The sequence below is a fragment of the Natrix helvetica genome, assembly GCF_964273705.1.
Source record: "Natrix helvetica genome assembly, chromosome: 2".
NCBI lineage: Eukaryota > Metazoa > Chordata > Lepidosauria > Squamata > Natricidae > Natrix > Natrix helvetica.
The window spans coordinates 3217703-3241590 of record NC_138552.1 but is presented as its reverse complement, the minus strand read 5'-3'; the positions used below and the strand labels follow the sequence as shown (position 1 = coordinate 3241590).

Sequence of the window (23888 nt, the reverse complement as noted above, 5' to 3'; positions counted from 1 at the left end):
GCACAAACTTTTCTTAAGTCCTCTCTAGGGTTTTCTCTGATACCCCTCAGTCTAACAGCGTACTCCATAGATCTGAATTGCATCATGATAATCTCCTTATCCATCCTCTGCATATTCCCCTCCATTTCAACAAATTTCAAATCTGTTTCCTTCGTTTTAGTTTCCAAATCCAAAGCCAGATGATTAACTTTGCTGTCCACCTTAAGAACAACTTCTGACAGACCTGTGGCTAAAATGTGTAATTTTTTATCAAGTTGATCATGTTTTTTAATGGTATCCTGAACCATTTCTTTAACCTCCTTAATTTCTTTGCGTAAAAAAGCATTTTCTTCCCTTATAAAGTCCTTGAAATCCTGATAATTTATTGTGGCACCTGGTGAAGCTTTTTTTTCCGTTGCCATAATTAATAATTCTTACAGCCGCCTCTAGCTGTCACCATTCAATTAACTTTCGTTTTCCTTAGGTATTCAGCTGTAAATTAATACTTGCAAATGTTTCTTTCTAAGTTGCTCGAAATTAAAACTTTGATATTTAAGTAGTTCAGGTTATGTAAACTGGCTTAAAGATTGTTAATAGTTAGGGTTGTTTCAGCCGTTCCGCCTTTATTGCCCCGGCTATCAGCAGGTAATTAGCTTTCGTTTTCTGTAGGTTTTCAGCTATAAATCAACGCCATTTTGAATCCTTTGTTCTAAGCCCACGCCTCTCGAACTCAGCAGTAGTGTTCTTTTTAAAGAGATTTCTTTTTTTTTTTTTTTTTCTTCCCCCAATTAAAACTTAAAATACTTGCAAAAGTCTTGCTTCCTTCTTGGGATGTTAAGATGTTAAGATGTTAAGGCTGCTCCCGGCGACTGGTTCTGCTTTTTTAGCAGAGGTTATCAAAAAGGCAGGAGAATACAACAACTGCGAAGGGGGGCAAACCTCGTCAGACTCCGGACTCCGGAGGGTACACAAGGGCTCAACCCAGCAGCTGAATCTCTCCCTCATAAATTCCAAGAATTTACGAGTGTCCGAGGTGTTAAAGATCGTAAAAAAACACCTCTAACTGTCTCTTGATCTGACAGGCTAAAAAAAAAGCCTGCCATCGGCACCGGGAACAAACCGGAAGTCCAAGACGGAATGTTCTTGATGTTCTTTCTCACCTTGTCCCGTTTTCCTGGGTTGAACTCCTGCTTCGTAGGTTTTGCATTCCTTTATTTATTTATTTATTTATTTATTTATTAATCCAATTTATAGGCCGCTCCCTCTCCACCAAGGGACTCGGGGCGGCGTACAGTTCATTACACAACAAATAAATAACGAGGAGGAGATATACAAAAAACATTGTACAATACATAATAAATAAATAATCAATTAGTTAAGAACAGCATAATGCAATTAAAAACAATTAAAATACCCAAAGTCAAACTTAATTTAAAATTTAAAAATTATCCAGAGGGATTAGGAAATATGGTTATGATTCAGGCCAGGCCGGCTAGTTGGAACAGGTGGGTCTTGAGTTTTGTGCGGAAGGAGCGGAGATCGGTAGCTGTCCTAATGTCGGGGGGGAGGTCATTCCAGAGGGCTGGGCCCATCACAGAGAAGGCCCTACCCCTCGGCGCCGCCCTCTGGCATTGCTTAGTGGACGGCACCCGGAGGAGTCCCTCTCTGTGAGAGTGAATTGGTCGTAGGGATGTACAGATTGACAGAGTCAGAAGGGACCTTATAGGTCATCTAGTCCAACCCTCCGCCCAAGCAGGACACCCTACTACACCATTTCTGACAGATGACTGCCCAGTCTCTTTTTGAAAGCCTCCAGGGATGAAGCTCCCACAACTTCCGAAGGCAACTTCTGTTCCATGGGTTGATTGCTCCCACTGTCAGAAATTTCTCCTTATTTCCAGGTTGAATTTCTCCTTGATCAGTTTCCATCCATTATTCCTTGCCTGGCCTTCGGGTGCTTTGGGAAATAGCTTGACCCCCTCTTCTCTGTGGCAGCCCCTGAGATATTGGAAGGCTGCTATCATGTCTCCCCTGGTCCTTCTCTTCACTAGACTAGCCATGCCCAGTTCCTGCAACCGTTCATCGTTTGTTTTAGCCTCCAGCCCCCTAATCATCTTCGTTGCTCTTCTCTGCACTCTTTCTAGAGTCTCCACATCTTTTTTCTAGTGTGTTGACCAAAACTGGATGTTTTACTTACTAAGGCTTTATAGAGTGGTATTAGTACCTCCCTTGATCTTGATTGTATCCCTCTGTTAATGCAGTTTAGGATTGCATTGGCTTTTTTGATTGCTGCTGCACACGGCTGGCTCCTATTTAGCTGGTTGTCCACTAAGACTCCAAGATCCTCTCACAGTCACTGCTATTAAGTGTTCTCCACCTTTTCCAGGTTTGTCTACACCTGCCTTTCTTCCAGTGTGTTGACCGCAGGGTGTCCCACGTCCCACTTCTTAATCCTAACAGCTTTCTGTTTTCGTCCCTCTCCCTTCCTCTTCGCTTGCAGAAAAACGCCTGCGTCCTACCAGAAGATCTGAAGAATTTTTACCTCATGACCGACGGTTTCCGAATGACTTGGAACGTCAAGTTTGATGGTAAGGGTCTCCGGCCCCCTTCTCGATCCCAGGTCATTGATCTATTTTGACCTTATCTAGGTCGGTTCTCCATCGCTCGAGGTTTTCAAGAAAAAAAATCAGTCAGTCAATTGTCCGTTATGGAAGAACAACTCATGGCTTAGGCAGCGGGTTGGACTAGAGAACCTCCAAGGTCCCCATCCCGCCCTTTTGATTCTGTCGTTCTAATTCAAGGAAGCATATTTCTGCTCCCAGGTTGGAAAAAACTCCAGGTAGTCCTCGACTTACAGCCATAATGCAGCTTACCCACTAAGGTCCTATCAGTCGTAAAGCGAGTCATGTGCCAGACCTGATTACAGGTAGTCCTCGACTTACAGCCATTTGTTGAGTGACGGATTGGAAATCGCAACAACCCTGAAAAAACGGGACCGATGACCGTTTTTCACACTTACGACCATTGTGTGGTCGCATAATCAAAATTTGGGCGCTTGCCAAAGGTTTTGCCTTTATGACGATTGCAGTTACGTGATCCCCTTCTGCAGCCTCCTGACAAGTCCCTGGGGAAGCCGGATTCGCTTAACAACCATTGTGACTAACTTGACAACTGCAGCGATTCGCTTAACGACTGTGGCAAGAAATGTTGTAAAATGGGGCAGAACTCACTTAACAACGGTGCTGCTTAGCCATGGGGATTCCGGGCTCAATGGTGGTTGTAACTCGAAGATGACCTGCCTATGAGCTTTTTGTTGCTGTGGTCCTTAAGCAAGTCTCCAGTGGTCATTAATTGAGTCCACAGTAGGCTTAGCAACTCACTAAAGACTATGGTGAGGCGCTTAATGACTGCCGCAAAACAAGGTCGGACACATGGTTGACTGCTTTATTGAGCCACAAAGGATGGGTTTCATCGTTCGCTGTGGGATACTTTGGCAGAAAACCAGAAGTAACTTTTATAAATTGTGTTCATGGGACACCACAAACAACCACAAATGCAGGGAGGTTGCCGAGGACGCCCGATAATGGTCACTTGATGCTTCACCCCTTATAACTTCAGAACTGGGTCATAAGTACAAGTAGTCCTGGACTTATGACCACAATTGAGCCCAAAATCTACGTTGCTAAGTGAGACATTTGTGATGTGAATTTTGCTCCGTGTTTCGACTTCCCTTGCCACATTTGTTAACCGAATCCCTGCTGTGGTTAAATGAGTCACACGGTCGTTAAGTGAATCCTGTTTCCTCATGGACTTGGCTTGTCAGAAGGTCGCAAAGGGGGATCACGTGATCCCCTGGGACTCTGCAGACCATCACAATATGAGTCAGTTGTCAAGCATCCGAATATATAGCCACGTGTCCCACGGGCTGCAACGGTCATCCGTGTGTAAAATGGCCCAAAGTTGCTTTTTTTCAGTGTCGTAACTTCAAATTGTCACTAAATGAACTGTTGTAGGTCAAGGACTTCCTGTGCCTTTTGTGGGGGTCCATCCTAATTTACTAAGCAACTGAATCGTTCTGTTTCTTTTGGTTGAATTTCATGTTCCCCTCCTTTTATTTTTGAGACAATGCAATTCATTCAAGAGCGAAATAATCCCAGGGGATCTTACTTTAGAACTGAGAATAACTGTATGGTCACTTTGAATATACACGAATCGGCACGCATTAAAATGAAATTTTGTTGCATGCAGCTCTCAAAGGGTCACTAACTCCAAAATAAATAAATACATAGCAAAATTATGCATGTACCCACATATATATTCTATGACACAGAAAAGCAACACAGTCTAGTTTGGATGCAGGTGGCGAGAAAAACGAATTTTGAGAGTTTACCAGATGGATGACAGAGGGAACAAAGCTGTTGTAGAATCTGGTTGTCCTGCTAGAAATCCTTCAAAACCTCCTCCGAGAGGAGAGCAACCGAATTAAACCATGAAGTGGGTGTCTGGGGGTCTCTAACGATACTTCGAGCTCTAAACACACCGCTCTTATAAGCAGCATCCTGAATAACGGGAAGTGAGTTTCCTATAATCATCTCCACTGTCCTCACCACTCTCTGTAGGGACTTTCTATCTGAGGCGCTGCGGCCACCAAACCAAAGAGAGATGCAGTTTGTTAAAACGCTCTCCATTGTGCCTGTGTAAAAAGTGGCCAGGACAGAAGGAGAAAGAGGTGCTCTCCTTATCCAACGCAGAAAATGCAGACCGTGGAGTTGGGTGTGTGGAGTCTCTTAACATCCTTGGGATTTAAGGTTTGGGTGTTGCGTATTGCACAAACCAGGTTCTTTCCTCTTTAAGATAACCCCGTTTCCCTGGGCTGCATGACGATTAACAGCATCTCCAAGCTGAACCGGCTCAGCGTTTCACCGGCCTACACTTTGCCCAGTGCGCCAACTCTGGCTGACCTCGAGGACTCCGACGAGGAGGAAGGTATACATGCACACACACACACACACACACACACACACACACACAGGGAGAAAGAAAGAGAGAGAGAGAGACTTATAAAATCTCCACCCTCTTTGTTTCGCTGACACAAAGATCAAAAGCTGTTTAGGACAAAGGTTGTTTAGTATTATTAGATTAGATTAGATTAGTTATCCCACTTTTATTATTTCTATATGAAGGCACCTGAAAGCAGAGCAAGAAACAAGGGATGGAAACTCATCAAGGAACGAAGCAACCTGGAATTAAGCAGAAATTTTCTAACAGTGAGAACAATCCACCAATGGAACAGAAGTTGCCTCCGGAAGTTGTGGGTGCCGCACCACTGGAGGCTTTTAAAAGGAGATTGGGCAACCACTTGCCTGGGATGCTATGGGGTCTCCTGCTCGAGCAAGGGGTTAGACTAGATGACCTCTGGAAACACAGAGGCTGCTTGGAAAGATGGTTTAATGCTGGACAGGATCACATGGCTTCAGCTCCTGAACAGAAAAGGGGGATCACAGATGTTGGGTGAAGAAGAAAAGAAAGAGAGAGAGAAGAGACTTGCTGGGGTTTTTATACTCTGTTCGGCCCCACCTCTCTGTTTCCTGTTCCTGTGCAAGAAATGTATTCTGATTGGTTGTCAGACTCCCATGGGGGCCATGCAGGGGCAGCTCTCTAGGCTGTGTTTTGAGTCCCAAGTTTGGTTGAGTTCCCAGATGCCCTGTGGGTGAGTTGGGTAAAGGGCTAATCCTATCATGCCTTAATCCCATCACCCTGGAGCTGAAGGGGGGAAAGCTCTTTGTTATGTGGAATAGACTGAATCCGGCGTTTGGAAGGCCCATTAAGAAAAGTGGGGGCTGTTGAGTCTTGTTTCCTGCCTAAAAACATGTTTCTCCATTTCGGATCCAGGGAAATATAATATTCTGCCTTTTCAATATTTCCCAGGATATTTCATTCTTCTAGGAGAAGGGTGGGTGTTAACCACTACTTCACCACTACTAATTGTCTAAAGGCTCTGTCTGCTGTGTTTTGCTCCTGTGGTTTATCTCCTTATAATAGCCGCGCTTGCTAAAACTCTTGACCGTTTTCTTGGCTGTTTTCTCCCACAGGTAACAAGGAACAACCGAAGCGGCCTCACCTGGATGCCCGGTGTCTGATATTCGAATTAGACTCCTGTGCAGGCAACGGGAAAGTCTGCCTCGTCTACAAGAACAACCCCCCCTGTATGTCACTAACCGGGATCTAAATCCGCATGGCGAACGTAACTGTCATGGCTTGTAGGCCACGGCTTCTGGGTTTCAGTGTTGGATGAATCCGACCACTGCTAACCTAAGCCACAAATCGTGGTTAAGGCTGGGTCAGAACTTGAACAGTTGTCAGGAATAGCGCAGCAGTGAGAAGAATCATAGTTTATTTTCAACCATTATTGGGGGGGCCTTGACAAGTAAGAGGGTTCCAGTGGGGAAGCCGAGACCTTTATAGACGTTGAGGGGGGCGAGGGGGGAAATTCTATGGGTCTGATTGGCTGGCCAGTTTTGGGGAAGGTGGACATGCCCTTAGTTCAGGGATGTCCAAACTTGGCAACTTTAAGACTTGTGGACTTCAACTCCCAGAATTCGTCTGGAACAGTATAGGGTTTCCTGCCTAGGCAGGGGGTTGGACTAGAAGACCTCCAAGGTCCCTTCCAACTCTACTATTGTATTGTATTGTATAATTCCCCAGCCAGCTGGCTGGGGAATTCTGGGAGTTGAAGTCCACAAGTCTTAAAGTTGCCAAGTTTGGACACCCCTGCCTTAGTTAGTTAGTTAAGTTAGTTTAGATAGGTAGGTTAGTTTAGATAGGTAGTTTGGTTAGTTTAGATAGGTTGGTTGGTTAGTTTAGGTAGTTTGATTAGTTAGTTAGTTAAGTTAGTTTAGGTTGGCTAGTAAGTTTAGGTAGATTGGTTGGTTAGTTAGTTTAGGTAGGTTGGTTAGTTAGTTATCTCCTGCCTTTATTGTTTTTACAAATAACTCAGGCTGTCAAAAATATCCAACATATCTTCCTCCTGCTCCCCACGACAACAACCCTGCGAGGTAGGTTGGACTGACAATGTGACTAGCCTAAGGTTGCCCAACCAACATTCATGCCTAAAGCGGGATTAGAATTCACAATCTGCTGGTGATTGGCTCAGTCACCCACCCGGATTTCATGCCTAAGATATCACTATCACCTAGAGAGATTTTTCACCCCTAATGAACCGAATTTCAGTGAACTCAGCCAAATTGTTGTGGCCTGTCAGCCACAATAGCAACCGAATCAGAGGAGGAGGAGGAGGAGGAGGAGGCGTGGGAATCAAGATCAGCATCAAGGCAACCTGAGGGATCTGGGGGGAAGAGAGAGGGGGGTGGAGCCTGGGCTGTCCGTCAACCCTCAGATGGAGACTCTACCGCCCCCAGGTCTGGAGGTGGCTGATGAGGAAGAGAAGGAACAGCCGAGTCCAGTGCCTGACGTGCGAATGCCCAGAAGGCAGGGGAGAGGAGAGCAGTGGAAATCTATGGGCCGGTCCTTGGGACGAAAGAGCCACCACTGCTAGCAAAGCCTCACCGTAGCTCTGGGGATAAAAGGAAGAAGGCAGAGATGATAAAGGAACCTTTTGAGTTCACGTCAGAGGGTTTGTCGTGTTTGAGCAGCTGGGTCAGAACTCAGATATTCTGGGTTTGCCTTCGTGAGCTGCCGGGGAAACTGAGGCTGTAATGTCAGAATGGAGGCAGTGAAGTTTTGCTGCAGGAAGAAAAGATTTTTCGACCCGTTTTCCTAACTCTTGGCCTTCTCTTCTGTCTCCACCTTACTTCCCAACCCAGCATCGGAAATCTGGTTCCTGGACCGAGCCCTTTACTGGCACTTCCTCACCAACTCCTTCACCGCTTACTACCGGCTTATGATCACCCACCTGGGGCTCCCCCAGTGGCAATACGTCTTCACCGGCTACGGCCTCAGCCCCCAGGCCAAGGTGAGAGCGGGGGTGGTGGTGGTGCCCTTCTTGGAAAGCCTGGATGGAGCTGCCAATCTGCCCTCGGAGGCTGGATACAGAATGACAAGAGCCGGGAGGGGACTGGGAGGTCTTCTAGTCCAGCCCCCTGCTTGATTGGTAGAGCAATGGTTGTCCTGGCTCTTCTTAAAAACCTCCAGTGATGGAGCACTCACCACTCCTGGTGGGAAGATGTTCCACTGGTTAATTGTTCAGTCAGGGGAAAGCTTTGTCTGTTTTGACTCAAGCTCAGGGAGCATCCATCCTCCTCCTCTTCCTCCTCCTCCTCTTCTCCTCTTTCTCCTCCTCCTTCTCCTCCCTCCCCCTCTTCCTCTTCTTCCTCCCCATTCTTCTCTTCCTGCTTTTCTTCTCCTCTTCCTCCTCCTCCTCCTCCTTCTCCCTCCCCCTCTTCCTCTTCTTCCTCCTCCTCCCATCCTCCTCCTCTTCTCCTCTTCCTCCTTCTCCTCTTCCGCCTCCTTCTCCCTCCCCCTCTTCCTCTTCTTCCTCCCAATCCCATTCTTCTCTTCCTCCTCCTCCCATCCTCCTCCTCTTCCTCCCATCCTCCTTCCTCCTCCCATCCTCTTCCTCCACCTCCTCTCTCCCTTCTAGCACTGATGATGTTATCTAGTTTGGGTCATGAAACGTCTGCGGGGGGGGGGGGGGAAACACCCACGCCCAGAGAGAGCCAGGGGAGACAAAGTTTCCCCTGCTTCCCTTCCCCCCCTGCTCCCCCCCTCCCCAGACCCCCCCCCCCGCCGCCTGACTCTCTTCTCCCTCCCTCCTCTTCCAGCAATGGTTCAACATGTACAAGCCCATCACGGTCAACATGGAGCAGCTGTGGGAAGCGGACGACGGCTCCTTCGTCAACAAGCTGGACCCCAACAAGGTTTTCCGCAGCAAGAACAAGGCCTCCCTGGTGAAGAAGAGGCCCCCGACCCAAGCGCCCGCCTCCCAGAAGAACCCGGCGGCGGGAGGGTCGCCCCGAACCACTTCGCAGGGTGGGAGCTTGTCAAAAAGACGGGAGACGCAGCCTTGAGCTCCCTCTGGACCCCCCACCCACCCACCCCCCACCCTCACACCCCCACCAGCCCCTCCTCCCAATCGGCCAGCCTTCCCACCCCGAGTGGCTCCCTTCTGCTTTTGCAGGACTTCATATTTATTGCTGAATTATTTATTGACGGAGATTTGAACCCCTGGCTGATTTCTTTTGGGGGGGGGGATGCCTGCAAACAACTCAACAAACGATGGGGGGAGGGGGTCTTTTTAATGCGCTCGTTCCCCTATTTTCACGGATTTGTCCCAACCCCCCCCCCGCCGCATTCGCCATGGAGAAATTTGGTGACGCGGGGGGTTTTTGTCCCGTTTTACTAACCTTCCTCCCCACGGTCGCTAAGTGAATCCACGCAGCCCTTAACTTGCAACAGTTCGCTTAGCGGCTGTTCAAAGTTACATCGGCCCTGAAGAAAAGGGATCTGCGATTGTTTTGCCACGCTGAACGACCGTCGGTCACTGGATCAGCAGCGGAAAGTGACTTATGACCGTTTGCGCGCTTCCGACCGTCGTGGCGTCTCAAGGATCGCGTGGTTAAAATTCAGGCACTGGGCAACTGTCTCACAGTTATGACGGTTGCAGGATTCTGGGATCACATCATCCCATTTTGTGAAGCAAAGTCAAGGCCAGATTCGCTTAGCAACCATGTTATGGGGAGTCCTTGTCTTATGACCAGAATTGAGCTCGAGGTTTATGTGGCTAAGTGAGAAATTGATGAAGTGGATTTTGCTCCATTTTACAACCTTTCTCGCCACGGTTGTGAAGCACTGTGGTGGTTAGTCACACGGTCGTTAAGTGAAGCCGGCTTCCCCATGGACTTCACCTGTCAGAAGATCGCAAAAGGGGATCATGCGACCCCAGGACACTTCAACCGTCATAAATGCGAGTCAGTTGCCAAGCGTCTTAATTTTGATCATGTGACCATGGGGATGCTGCCATGGTCGTAAGTGTGAAAAATGGTCATAAGTCACTTTTTTCCAGTGCCATTGTAACATTGAGCCCTCACTAAGCAAACGCTTGTAAGTCAAGGACTACCTGTGCTTAACAACTGCAAGGATTCACTTAACAACAGTGGCAAGAAAGGGTGTAGAGTCCACTAAACAAATGTCTCAGTTAGCAACCCTCTAAATTTTGGGCTCAATTGTTGTCGTAACTCGAGGACTCTGTACTTGCAAATTTGGACGGTTACACTTGAAGTCCACCTCGGTTCTTTATTCTTATTTAGGCACACACAATTTTCTGTATTTTACGACACGCTCCCCCCCCCCAAAAAAAAACAAACGGTTGTGGGGCAGGAAAGCTGGACTGGCAAAGGCTCAAAGGTACAAAATGCCTTTTCTCCCAATCTTCCACACCTTTTCTGTCTCTAGATATGACATGTCCCCTCCCCAAGTAGGCTTAGGACTATCAAAGAGCCTTCCGTCCTTCCTTCCCACATTTTTTCTCTTCCATTCTTCCATATTTCTCCCTTCCTTCCTTTCCCACATTCACTTACATTTTCCCTTCCATTCTTCCATATTTCTTCCTTTCATCCATCCTTCCTTTCCCACATGCACTCCCATTTTTTCTCTTCCATTCTTCCATATTTCTCCTTTCTTCCATCCTCCCTCTCTCCATTTCCTTCCTTCCTTCCCCCATCCCTCCCTCTTTCTCTTCTTCCTTCATTTCTCCCTCCCTCCTTTCTTTTTTGCTTCTTCCCTTCCTTACTTCCTACCTCCTCCTATTCCTTCCTCCCTCGTCCTTCCTTTTCTTTCTTTCTTTCTTTCTCCCTCCCTCCTCCCAACTTCTCTTTATCACTCTTCATTCCTTTTTTTCCTTTTTCGCTCCCTTTCTACCTCTTTCCCTTCCTCCTTCCTTTCTTCCTTCTCTTCTCCTCCCCTTTTTTCCTTCCTTTCTTCCTTCTCTCCTCCCTCCCAGCTCCCTTCTTTCCTTCCTTCCTCCCTCCCTTCCAGTACATCCGTACTGAACTGGCAGGGCACCATTCCCCAACCTGGTGCCCTCAAAAGCTCTTCAGCTGCAATCAGCCAGTTGGCCCCAACCCTACAGGCTGAGATGTTTACAGAGGTTGCAGCCTGCTGGGGAGGATGGTCCTGGGAGTAGAGGGAAGCCATCTCCCGGCCTCTGGGACGGGGTAGTTGTGATGTTGGCCTCAGCCGGATTGTCTCTCCCTGCTGGCCCAAAGCAACCCTGGGTTCCAAATATGTGGCATGGAGGTGAAGCTCTCACAATCAGGAGGTTGTGTGCTCAATCCTAGGTAGAGGCAGATGTAGGGTCTCCTGCTTGGGCAAGGGGGTCGGACTAGATGACCTGCAAGGTCCCTTCCAACTCTGTTAAAAGTGATGAGGATCTCGGCTGGTTTCTGACCAGAAATGAACAGGGATGGATTCTCCATGGAACATGGATGCCCATTCTTGTCTCCACCACTAATCTTAGCAAGTAGGTTTATTTTTTTACTAAGTCTCTTTAGTGTCTAGTTTCCATCCCTGATCAAAGCTGGTCTGCAGGTCTTCTAGGTGGGCAGATGTCTCCACGTCGAGCAAGGTGGCCACTCCCTAGTGCAGCCTCCCTAGGAGTGGATGGACTCCATCTTTCTCCTCCCAGTCTTCCCAAAAGGATGTCCTGTATTCTCTTCCTTGAGGACTAAGGAGGAAAACGTGCTCAGGTGTCCCCCAAAACCATCATCCTCTCAAAACAGCCCTGTCTGGTCACATGGCAGACAACTCAGCCTCCGGGTCTTGCTTCGAAGGTTCTGGATCCGACGAGGGGCGATTGTGGAAGTCGATCAGGATGTTGTAGATGAATATCCCAAGGAGACATCCTAGCGTCGGGGCCAACATCGGTACCCACCACCAGCAGTTGCCTGCTCTGAAGGAGAAGGAGCCCAGATTAGCAGTTGACCTTAAGCCAGCATATCTCAGTTTTGGCCACTTGATGTGTGGACTTCAACTCCTAGAATTCCCCGGCCAACATGGCTGACTGCAGAATTCTGGGAGTTGAAGTCCACACATGTATCTCAGCCTTGGCCACTTGATGTGTGGACTTCAACTCCCAGAATTCCCTAACCAACATGGCTGACTGACGAATTCTGGGAGTTGAAGTCCACATATGTATCTCAGTTTTGGCCACTTGATGTGTGGACTTCAACTCCCAGAATTCCCTAACCAACATGGCTGACTGACGAATTCTGGGAGTTGAAGTCCACATATGTATCTCAACTTTGGCCGTTTGATGTGTGGACCTCAACTCCCAGAATTCCCTGGCCAACATGGCTGACTGAGGAATTCTGGGAGTTGAAGTCCACATATGTACCTCAACCTTGAAGTTGACACACGTGCCTCAATCTTTGCCACTTGAAGATGTGTAGACTTCAACTCCCAGCATTCCCAAGCCCAGCATAGCTAACGGGACTTATGGGAATTGAAGTCCACGTGTGTCAACTTTGAAGTCAGTGACATAGTCCTTCTCATCAGTAAACTAAATCAGGTCCACCAACTCACCGAAACACCTCTAAGCCCCATCCCGCGAGGGCAGTGAAAATCCGGGGAGGCAGGTCCCTGGAAGGGTTGATGGCGTAACCAGTGTTCATCCCCATAGACATGCCAATGAGCACGACCAGCAGCCCAGTGATGAAGGCATTGGTCCCCGGCAGGGCTCTGGCATTCTTCCTATCGTGGATGGCAAGGATGCCGATCATAAGCATGCTGCTTGCAATAAGCTGCGGGAAAAAGAGACTGGCGTCAAGGTTCCGGACAATCACAGAGTAGACTGTTAACCAGGGGTGAAATCCAGCAGGTTCTGAAGAACCGGTAGCAGAAACCTTGAGTAGTTTGGAGAACCGGCAAGTCCCACCTCTGGCTGGCTCCAGAGTGGGGAGGGAATGGGGATTTTGCAGTATCCTCTCCCTGGAGTGGGGAGGGAATGGGGATTTTGCAGTATCCTTCCCCTGGAGTGGGGAGGGAATGGGGATTTTGCAGTATCCTTCCCCTGGAGTGGGGAGGGAATGGGGATTTTGCAGTATCCTTCCCCTGGAGTGGGGAGGGAATGTGGATTTTGCAGTATCCTTCCCCTGGAGTGGGGAGGGAATGGGGATTTTGCAGTATCCTTCCCCTGGAGTGGGGAGGGATTGGGGATTTTGCAGTATCCTTCCCCTGGAATGGGGAGGGAATGGGGATTTTGCAGAATCCTTCCCCTGGAGTGGGGAGGGAATGGGGATTTTGCAGAATCCTTCCCCTGGAGTGGGGAGGGAATGGGGATTTTGCAGTAACCTTCCCCTGGAGTGGGGAGGGAATGGGGATTTTACAGTATCCTTCCCCTGGAGTGGGGAGGGAACAGAGATTTTGCAGTATCCTTCCCCTGGAGTGGGGAGGGAATAGGGATTTTGCAGTATCCTTCCCCTGGAGTGGGGAGGGAATGGGGATTTTGCAGTATCCTTCCCCTGGAGTGGGGAGGGAATGGAGATTTTACACTATCCTTCCCCTGGAGTGGGAAAAAATGGAGATTTTGCAGTATCCTTCCCCTGCCACACCCAACAAACCATGCCCACCAAGCCATGCCCACTGAACCGGTAGTAAGAAAATTTGAATTTCACCACTGGTGTCAACCAATAGAATATTTGCAATTTAGGGTTGAATTGTGGGGCCGTTGTTACTTTCTGAGCTGGGTGGTTTTCTTACAGACAACTCATGACCCAACTAGGTAACATCAGTGCTTGGAAGGGAGTGGGGTGTGTGGCACAGAGGAGGGGAGGACTGTGGGGTCCTTGGTGCTCTCTGAGCTTGGTGGTTTTCTTGCAACTAGGTAATATTATCAGTGCTAAAAGGGACTGGAGTTTGCTTCCTGTATATACCTTATTATTTTAGAATGAATGAGCTGGAAGGGTCCTTGGGGGTCTCCTAGTCCAGCCCTCTGCTCAAGCAGGAGAACCTATACTATTTCAGATAAGGGACTGTCTCTTCTTAAAAACCTCCAGTGATGGAGCACCCACAACTTCTGGTGGCAAGCTGTTCCACTGGTTAAATGATGTCCCGGTGTTTGGAAGCCGTACGGGTCTGGATGGGAGACAACAGACTCGGACTCAACCCCTCCAAGACGGAGTGGCTGTGGTTACCGGCCCCCTGGTTCAACCAGTGTATTCCATCGCTGGCCATCGGGGGCGAGCAGCTGGCCCCCGTGGAGCGGGCGTGCAATTTGGGCGTCCTCCTAGACGCCCGGCTGTCTATGGATGACCATGTGGCAGCCGTGGCGAGGGGGGCGTTCCACCAGGTTCGCCAGGTGCGCCAATTGCGCCCCCTATTGGACCGTGATGCCCTTCGCACAGTCACTCACGCGCTGGTGACGTCCCGTCTGGACTACTGCAATGCTCTCTACATGGGGCTTCCCTTGAGATGCACCCGGAGACTACAGCTGGTCCAGAATGCGGCCGCGCGGGCAATTATGGGGAGAACGAGGTTCTCCCATGTAACACCTCTCCTGCGCGAGCTGCACTGGCTCCCTGTGGTCTACCGAATGCACTTCGGGGTGTTAATCACCATCTTTAAAGTGCTCCATGGCACAGGACCTAGTTATTTGCGGGATCGTATCCTGCCCCATACATCCCTGCGACCAATTCGCTCTCACAGAGAGGGACTCCTCCGGGTGCTGTCCACTAAGCAGTGCCAGAGGGCGGCACCCAGGAGTAGGGCCTTCTCTGTGATGGGCCCAGCTCTCTGGAACGACCTCCCCCCAGATATTAGGACAACGACGGATCTCCGCTCCTTCCGCACGAAACTCAAGACCCACCTGTTCCAACTAGCCGGCCTGGCTTAACTAGAACCTTCTAACCTCCCTGGCAATTTTAAACTGTAATTTAAATCTTTTGGATATTTTAACTGTTTTAATTGTTGTAATTTTACTGTTATTTATCTTAACTTTGTGGCTTTTATTTCTATTTGAATTGTTAAATGATGATGTATTTACCTCCTCCATGCCACATGCCTATATATTTGATTGTACGTCGCCCCGAGTCCCTTTGCGGAGAGGGCACGACTGATAAATCAAATAAATAAATAAATAAATTGCCTTCACCGTTAAGAAGTTTCTCCTTAATTCCAATTGCTTCTCTCCTTGATTAGTTTCCATCCATTGTTTCTTGTTTTGCCCTCTGGTGCTTTGGAAAATAAGCTGACCCCTCTTCTTTGTGGCAACTCCTCAAATGCTACATCCCTACTATCACGTCACCCCTAATTCTCCTTTTCTGTAGACCAGGGGTGGGGAACTGTGGCTCTTTTGCGACTTGTGGACTTCAACTCCCAGAATTCCCGAGGCAGCTATGTTGGTTCTGGAATTCTGGGAGTTGAAGTCCACAAGTCGCAAAAGAGCCACAGTTCCCCACCCCTGCTGTAGACTAACCAACCCCAAATCCTGCAGCCGTTCTTCATATGTTTTAGTCTCCAAGCCTTTGATCTTAGTTGCTCACAGTAGCCTATTACTGTATATAAACAGAAAATAAACCCCACTCCCTTCTAGACTTGATGATGTTACCTAGTTGGGTCATGAAACATCTGCAAGAAAGCAACCAAGCTCAGAGAGCAGCTAGGATCCCATATACAGGGAGAGAGTTTAACCTGCAGAAGTGGAGATTTAAGGAAGAAATGAAAACAAGACTTTGGGTATCTGAAGTGCTGCTATACCCAAAAGGAAGTGGACTTCTTCTCTCTTGTCCAAGAAAGCAAGAGAAGAATCAATGAGTTGGAAGAGTCTACCGGGTAGATAGGGACGCAGTGGCTCACTGGCTAAGATGCTGAGCTTGTCGATCAGAAAGTGGTTTGAATCCCTAATGGGGTGAGCTCCCGTGACTTCTCCCGGCTTCTGCCAACCTAGCAGTTCGAAAGCGCGTAAAAATGCAAGTAGAAAATAGGAACCACCTTTGGTGGGAAGGGAACAGTGCTCTGTGCGCCTTCAACTTTGAGTCATGCCGGCCACATGACCACAGAGATGTCTTCGGACAGCGCTGGCTCTTTGGCTTTGAAACGGAGATGAGCACCGCCCCCTAGAGTCGGGAACGACTAGCACATATGTGCGAGGGGATCCTTTACTTTTACCTTTTAGTTGGTTGATATCAAGAAGATATCCCTGACTTGTACAAGCCATCAAAAACTGGACCAGATTGTCACACGAATTGGTGACTTCTCCTTCGCTACAGATCTTCCAAGAGAATCTATGAAAGCTGCACCAATGGATCCTGCACTGAGCAGGAGCTTGGAGGAAATGACTTGCAAACTTTGCTCCAATTCTGAGACGGTCACACGAAGAAACACTTCTCATCCCACCAGTAGCACAACCCAACATCTTCATAAATAAACCCAAAATGATGGACCAATATTATCCAACTACCTCATGACTATAATACACGGTTTCCTGGTGATTGGCGTAGTCACCCAGCTGGCTTTCATGCCTAAGGCGGGACTAGAACTCCCTATTTCCTGGCGATTGCCCCAAAGTCACCCAAACAGTTTCTATGCCTAAGGCGGGACTAGAACTCCCTATCTCCTGGTGATTGGCCCAAAGTCACCCAGCTGGCTTTCACGCCTAAAACTGGACTTGAACTCACCACCTCCTAGCTTCTCGTCTAGTGCCTTAACCACCAGACCAGGGTTGTCAAATGTGATTTCATTGAGGGCCGCAACAGTGTGGCCAGCTCAACATCACTCATGTCACGGATGCCCGTGGCGGGCCAAGCACTCTGCTGTGAAAACGGGCTCTGTTTTCGGCTGTGACGGCCCCCTGCAACTCTTTGCAGAGGCACCGTGGGGCAGTTCTTCGCTGTTTCCACCGTGGCCCCTCGGGTTAGATCTAAGCACCCTGCATGCTGGATTCGGTGTGCGGGCCTTGAGTTTGACACCCCTGGGCTAGACCCAACTGGCCAGTGGTGGGTTTCCCATTTGTTTTTACTGCTGGTTCACTCATGCGCTCTTGTGCACTCCTGCGTGCGTGCGATGCTTCTGCGCATGCTCAGAAGAGTCCAGGCGGGTGGGCAGAGACTCCCGCCACAGCTACTACAGGTTCGGCCGATCCGGGCCAAACTGGGAGCAACCCACCTCTGCAACTGGCCCTCGCTTCTAGCCATGGTTTGCAGGACACTCACCTCCTGGAGGAAGCCGTTCCACAGAGACACGTAAGGGGCAGGATAGGTGGCAAAGATGCCCGCAGTGGCCGTCGGTCCCGAGACGGTTAGGTTGCCTCCCGTGTAATTCTGCAGAGCTTCTAAAGAGGGAAGAAGAAAGTCAGTTTGTGGAGGGCAAACATAAAAACCCAAAAGGGAGGCTGGGGGGAAAAAAAACCCAACAGGTAGTCCTCAACTTACAACAGTCTGTTTAGTGACTGTTTCAACATTACCACGGGGCTGAAAAATGGGACTTAAGAACCGTTTCTCACAGCTACGACCGTGGCGCCTTCCAAATTCTGACGCTTGGCAAATGGTTCATATTTATGACGGTCGCTTCGTCCCAAATTCACATTTTTCCCCTTTTGCGACCTTCTCCCAAGCAAAGTTGATGGGGAAGCCGGATTCGCTTAACAACCGGGTGACTCACTTATCGACTGCAGGGATTCACTTAACAGCGGCAAGAAAGGTCGTAAAATGGGGCAAAACTCACCTAACAAATGTCTCGTTTAACAACAGAAACGTTGGGCTCGATTGTGGCCGTAAGTCGAGGACTACATGTACAGGCAGTCCTCGACTTACGACCATTTGTTTAGTGACCGTTCAAGGTTGCAACTGCAATGAAATAGCGACTTATGACAGTTTTTCACACTTATGACCGTTGCTGCATCCCCACGGTCACGTGATCAAAACTTGGACACTTGGCAGCTGACTCATATTTATAACGGTTGCAGTGTCCCAGGGTCACACGATCCGCTTTTACGACCTTCTGACCAGCAAAGTCAATGGGGGAAGCCAGATTCATTTAACAACGATATTACTGGTTTAACATCAAATAAGTGCAGTGATTCACTTAACAACCTTGGCAAGAAAGATTAGGGCTAAGGTAAAACTCACTTAACAACTGTCTCATTTAGCAACTGAAATTTTGGGACCAATTGTGGCCGCAGGTCGAGGATGACTTGGCTACATTCCAGGGGAGGGGTGCTAATTTCTGCCATCACCTCCACCAGGAATGATTTTATGACTCCCCACTCTACCCTGCAGCCTTGGGATCTCCTAGTGGTCTCTCATCCCAGCAATACTCATGGGGGGGGGGAACTGACTTTTCCCCCAAATCTAAACCACCTTAATCAGGCACTGCTTCCTATTTGGGGGCTTGTTAAAGGAGGAGATGAGATCATCCCTAAGGAGAATTCACCTTTTGATTTCTTTCCATTTTTTTTTATATCTCCTGCTTCAAAACCAGTAGAAATTCTCTCAGTAGCCATGCCAGAGAAAAATATAAATAGAAGGCTGGCAGTTTGGCCCAGAGGACACCCAGTGGGTGGGATGTCATTTCAGAAATGTGCAAAATGTAATTTTACCAGCTTAATAGATTTCTTTTCTTTTCTTCAAGGTGGGTGGAGACTAAAACATGCAAAGGACCATTGCAGGAACTGGGCATGTCTAGTTTAATGAAAAGAAGGACTAGGGGAGACATGATAGCAGTCTTCCAATATCCCATGGGTTGCCACAAAGAAGAGGTAGTCCAACTATTCTCCAAAGCACCTGAATTAGGACAAGAAGCAATGGGTGGAAACTAACCAAGGAGAGAAGCAATCTGGAATGAAACTTCCTAAGAGTGAGGACAAGTAACCAGTTGAACAGAAGTTGGCCCCAGAAGTTGTGAGTGCTACGTGATTGGAGGTTTTTCAGAAGAGACTGGATAGCCACCTGTCTAAAATGGTCTAGGGTCTCCTGCTTGAGCTGGGGGCTGGGCTAGAAGACCTCCAACTGGTCCCTTCCAACTCTGTTATTCTGTTCTGTTCAGCATGCTCCTCACTTTCATAAAATCATAGGGCTGGAACAGACGTTGGAGGCCATCTAGTCCAACCCCTGCTTGAAGATGAATCCTTATACAGTACTATCTCAGACAAATGGCTGTCCTGTCTTCTTGAAAAATCTACGGTGATGGAATAGCCACAATATTATTAAGAGTAGAGTATAGAGAATAGAGTAGAGTAGAATAGAGAATAGAGCATAGAGTAGAGTAGAATAGAGAATAGAGTATAGAGAATAGAGTAGAGCAGTGATGGCGAACCTATGGCACGCGTGCCACAAGTGGCACGCGGAGCCATTTGTCAGGGCACGCGAGGCCCTGACAAATGGCCAGCTGAGTTCACCTTTTTAAAAGCTATTTTTCGCCTTCCCCAGGCTCCAGAGGCTTTATAGGAGCCTGGGGAGGGCGAAATGAGCCTTCCCCACACCCCCGAGACTTCAGGGACCGCCTGGAAGCTTCCCTGAAGCCTTCGGAACGCTTAAAACGACCCTCCGAGCATTCCGAAGGCTTCAGGGACCGTCCGGAGGCTTCCCAGACGCCTTCGGAGCACTTAAAATGACCCTCTGAGCAACCCGGAAGTCCGGTTTGCTCGGAGGGTGGTTTTAAGCATTCCGAAGGCTTCAGGGACCGTCTGGAGGCTTCCCTGATGCCTTTGGAGTGCTTAAAACCACCCTCCGAGCAAACCGGAAGTCGGAGGGTCGTTTTAAGCATTCTGAAGGCTTCAGGGACTGTCCGGAGGCTTCCCTGACGCCTTCGGAGCGCTTAAAACGACCCTCCGAGCAAACCGGAAGTGACTCCGGGTTGCTCGGAGGGTGGTTTTAAGCATTCCGAAGGCTTCAGGGACCGTCTGGAGGCTTCCCTGATGCCTTTGGGGTGCTTAAAACGACTCTTCAAGCAACCCGGGAGTCACTTCCGGTTTGCTCAGATGGTGGTTTTAAGCATTCCGGAGGCTTCCCTGAAGCCTCCGGGGGGGCGGGGGAGGCTCTTTTCGCCCTCCCCAGGCTCCTATAAAGCCTCTGGAGCCTGGGGAGGGCGAAAAAAGCATGTAAAAATGGGGGGTGTCACGCGTTTTGCACGCATGCGCACTGGGGGGGGGTCGCGCGTTGCATTATGGTGCGGTGCGCCCACACACAACCCCCCTGCGCTCCCCCCACTTGTGGCACGCGAGCCAAAAAAGGTTCGCCATCGCTGGAGTAGAGTATAGAGAATAGAGTAGAGTAGAATAGAGAGTAGAGTAGAATAGAAAATAGAATAGAGAATGGAACAGATAGAATATGCTTGGTAAGTACTGTAACTACATAAACATCACAACATTTTTACATTTTGTTTGTTTCATTGCAGCACTCAGAATTCATTGCAGGTGAATATTCAGACTCTTGAAAATGGACTCATATTTATGACGGTCACAATGTCCTGGGGTCATGTGATCCCTTTTGCGAAGTTCGGACAAGCCAAGTCAACAGGGAAGCCAGATTCACTTAACGACCATGTGACTAACTCACCAACTGCCATGACTCGTTTAACCACCGCGGCAAGAGAGGTGGCAAAATGGAGCAAAGCTCACTTAGCAAGTATCTCGCTTAGCAACCGAAATGTTGGGCTCAGTTTTGGTCGTAAGTCAAGGACTACCTGTAATTTCCCCCCACCCCCACCCCCACCCCTCCCTCCTGCAATCCAAGCAGGATTCGTACCTACCATAATACAAAACAAAAATAATAGCCGATGCGGCGAACGATCCGAAGAATTGTCCAATCACGTACGCCGGGAGTTTGCGCCAAAGTACGTTTCCAACGACGCAATTGGCGAAAGTGATTGACGCATTCATATGAGCCCCTTGGGGTGACAAAGAGGACGGGGGAAGCACTGTTAGGATGGTTGTAGGAAGGCGAATGGCAACCAAGTTCTTTCTTTCTTTCTTTCTTTCTTTCTTTCTTTCTTTCTTTCTTTCTTTCTTTCTTTCTTTCTTTCTTTCTTTCTTTTTGTATAAGTTTCATTTGCAGCTTTTCTTTGACAACCAACACTTCTTTGTGGACAGTGTAACGGCTGGGTTAACGTATTTTTCCCACCGTGTTCCCAGTAATAATACAATTGCATGCGCCCCGTTTTTTATCTTCTAACTTCTAACCTTAATGTGGTCATTTATAATTGTAATGTGTTCTTTTATATACTCATTAACTCCTAACGTTGGGATATTATAGAGGTCACTCAGTGTTCCGCCACATTTTCAATATCTCAAATTTCTATAAACACCATTAAGAACCAGTTTCCCCGAACCGGTAGCAGAAATCTCGTGTGGCCCTACCCTGTGCTATCCCATTTAGGGACTACTTTTTAGCCAAACACATGCATGGAAGGTTGAATGCATGCACGTACATATGGGCTCACATTTGCAAACCAGTAGGGAAGATAAGTCAATATCATCCCTGATTAAAACCAATTACCAGTAAGATCTAATCAGTCCCAAGTTTATATCCCTAAGTCCCCTGGATTTGTAGTCCTTATAGCAGGGGTGAAATTGAGCAGGCTCTGACAGGCTCTGGAGAATCGGTAGCGGAAATTTTGAGTAGTTCGGAGAACCCGAAAATGCCACCTCTGGCTGGCCCCAGAGTGGGGAGGGAATGGAGATTTTGCAGTATCCTTCCCCCAGGAGTGGGGAGGAAATTGGGATTTCACAGTAACCTCCCACAAGGAGTGCGGAGGGAATGGGGATTTTGCAATATCCTTCCCTGGAGTGGGGAGGGAATGGGGATTTTGCAGTATCCTTCCTCTGCCACGCCCACCAAGCTACTCCCGGTAGTAACCCTTTTCCAGTTTCACCACTGCCTTATAGTCTATAATTTCCAATATATTTTTTCCCATCCTGTTAATCATAATAATGAATCATCAATCACTTAGGGCAGTGATGGCGAACCTTTTTTGGCTCGCGTGCCACAAGTGGGGGGAGCGCAGGGGGGTCGAGTGTGGGCGTGCCGCACCCATAATACAATGCGCGATCCCCCCAGTGCGCATGCACGCACAACGCGCCCCCCATGTTACATGTGTTTTTTGCCCTCCCCAGGCTCCAGGGGCTTTATAGGAGCCTGGGGAGGGCGAAAAGAGCCTCCCCCGACCCCCCGGAGGCTCTCCGGAGGCTTCAGGGACTGTCCGGAGGCTTCCCTGAAGCCTTCGGAGCACTTAAAACCACCCTCGGTTGCTCGGAGGGTCGTTTTAAGCGCTCCGAAGGCATCAGGGAAGCCTCAGACGGTCCCTGAAGCCTTCGGAATGCTTAAAACGACCCTCCAAGCAACCCAGAAGTCATATAGGGAAGCCTATAAAGCCTCTGGAGCCTGGGGAAGGCGAAAAATAGCTTTTAAAAGGGTGAACTCAGCTGGCCAGCGCGCGCATGCGCGCTGGCCAGCTGACAGGGCAGCGCCTCACGTGCCCTGACAAATGGCTCCACGTGCCACTTGTGGCACGCGTGCCATAGGTTCACCATTACGGACTTAGGGCATCTTTTGGAAACCTGGCACAGTGGTGTGATCCTATGGGTTTGGTGGTCGCGCACTTCGCTCTAGGTTACCCAGTGTAGTAATCCAGCTCCTCCCTCCCCTGCTAGACTCACCTGAGATGCCACCAGCAGCATGGACTCCCAACATAACACCAAACCCGAACCCAAGATTGATGCTCAAGTACTCTCCAAACTGGTGCTTCCCCAACACAACTTGTGCCACGGAGCCAAGGCCAAAGGTCTGTCAGAAGAAAAGTCTGCGATTATTTTGGATAGGGCTATTTATAATACAATACAATAGCAGAGTTGGATGGGACCTTGGAGGTCTTCTAGTCCAACCCCCTGCCTAGGCAGGAAACCCTATACCGTTTCAGACAAATGGCTAACTTTAGATAGTCTCCAAAGCTGGCAACTTGAAGACCTGTGGACTCCAATGCCCATGCTGTCTGGGGAATTCTGGGAGTTGAAGATCACGGGTCTTAAAATGGTCAAGTTTGGAGATTCCTGAGATAGGAGGCCTCTACAGAAACTAGGCCTGGAAGAAAGAAAACAGGATAACAGAGATTTACAAAGGAAGGAAGGAAAGCAATGCACCGTTTTTCTGTTATTCCCTGAAAAATGTCCTGGAGAGAGTTCAAAAATCAGATTCAGGACACGTTTTGCAGGCCGAAAATCCTAAATTCTCTGATTTCCACTTGGAACCTAGAAGGCTGCGGCCATTTGAAGACAGAGAAATACATTCACCAATCATCTAATTTAATCTAAGGGATGTGGCGGCTCAGTGACTAAGGCGCTGAGGTTGTCAATCAGAAAAGTCGGCAGTTTAGTGGTTCGAATCCCTAGTGCCGTGTAACGGAGTGAGCTCCCATGACTTGTCCCAGCTTCTGCCAACCTAGCAGCTTGAAGACAAAAAATGCAAGTAGAAAAATAGGGACCACCTTTGGTGGGAAAGTAACAGTGTTTCGTGCGCCTTCGGCATTTAGTCATGCCAGCTACATGACCATGGAAACATCTTCGGACAGTGCTGGCTCTTTGTCTTTGAAACAGGGATGAGCACTGCCCCCTAGAGTTGGGAACGACTAGCACATATGTGCAAAAGGAACCTTTACCTAATCTAATTTAATCTAAAATACCACTATGGGGGAAAGATTGGTCTAACTTTCTCACCCTACTTGCATTGGTTGACGATCGTAGCTTGCAAAGTCTGCTCATCAATAACATTTTGCTTTTATTGTGACATAATCATTCTCTCCCCTGTTTGGCTGGGAATAGAGTCCTTCACTGGAGGACTCAAAATAATAATAATAATAATAATAAATTTAATTTGTTAGACTCAAAAATATGGAGGTGTTTTTTTTTCATGTTTGTTTTTGCACATCTGAGTCCAAGCAGACAGGATTCCAAGGTGGTGGAAGATCTC

At 48.5% G+C, this 23888-nt stretch overlaps 2 protein-coding genes across 7 annotated transcripts in view; one reads left to right on the top strand and one right to left on the bottom strand.

The window, feature by feature from the left end:
• The window catches only part of TPGS2 (tubulin polyglutamylase complex subunit 2), a gene marked incomplete at its 5' end in the record, with an annotated part of 18147 nt that extends 8070 nt beyond the window's left edge, over positions 1–10077 (top strand). The window contains 5 exons of the mRNA XM_081940463.1: positions 2480–2567; positions 4834–4965; positions 6072–6185; positions 7803–7951; positions 8760–10077. Of these exons, the coding sequence (XP_081796589.1) occupies positions 2480–2567; positions 4834–4965; positions 6072–6185; positions 7803–7951; positions 8760–9005 (729 nt within the window). The 3' untranslated portion in view covers positions 9006–10077. The remainder of the gene's footprint in view (positions 1–2479; positions 2568–4833; positions 4966–6071; positions 6186–7802; positions 7952–8759) is intronic.
• Positions 10078–10216: 139 nt separating this feature from the next.
• Positions 10217–23888, bottom strand: part of LOC309385705 (aquaporin-7-like) — a gene marked incomplete at its 3' end in the record, with an annotated part of 29440 nt that continues 15768 nt past the window's right edge. For 5 of the 6 annotated variants that reach the window (XM_081940404.1, XM_081940407.1, XM_081940406.1 and 2 more), the window contains 5 exons: positions 22583–22709; positions 20677–20814; positions 17142–17260; positions 12517–12734; positions 10217–11884 (listed from right to left, as the gene is read on the bottom strand). In XM_081940404.1, coding sequence (XP_081796530.1) covers positions 11725–11884; positions 12517–12734; positions 17142–17260; positions 20677–20814; positions 22583–22709 — 762 coding nt within the window. Of the gene's footprint in view, positions 11885–12512; positions 12735–17141; positions 17261–20676; positions 20815–22582; positions 22710–23888 lie in introns of those variants that run through there. The other variant, XM_081940409.1, reaches the window with a different exon arrangement.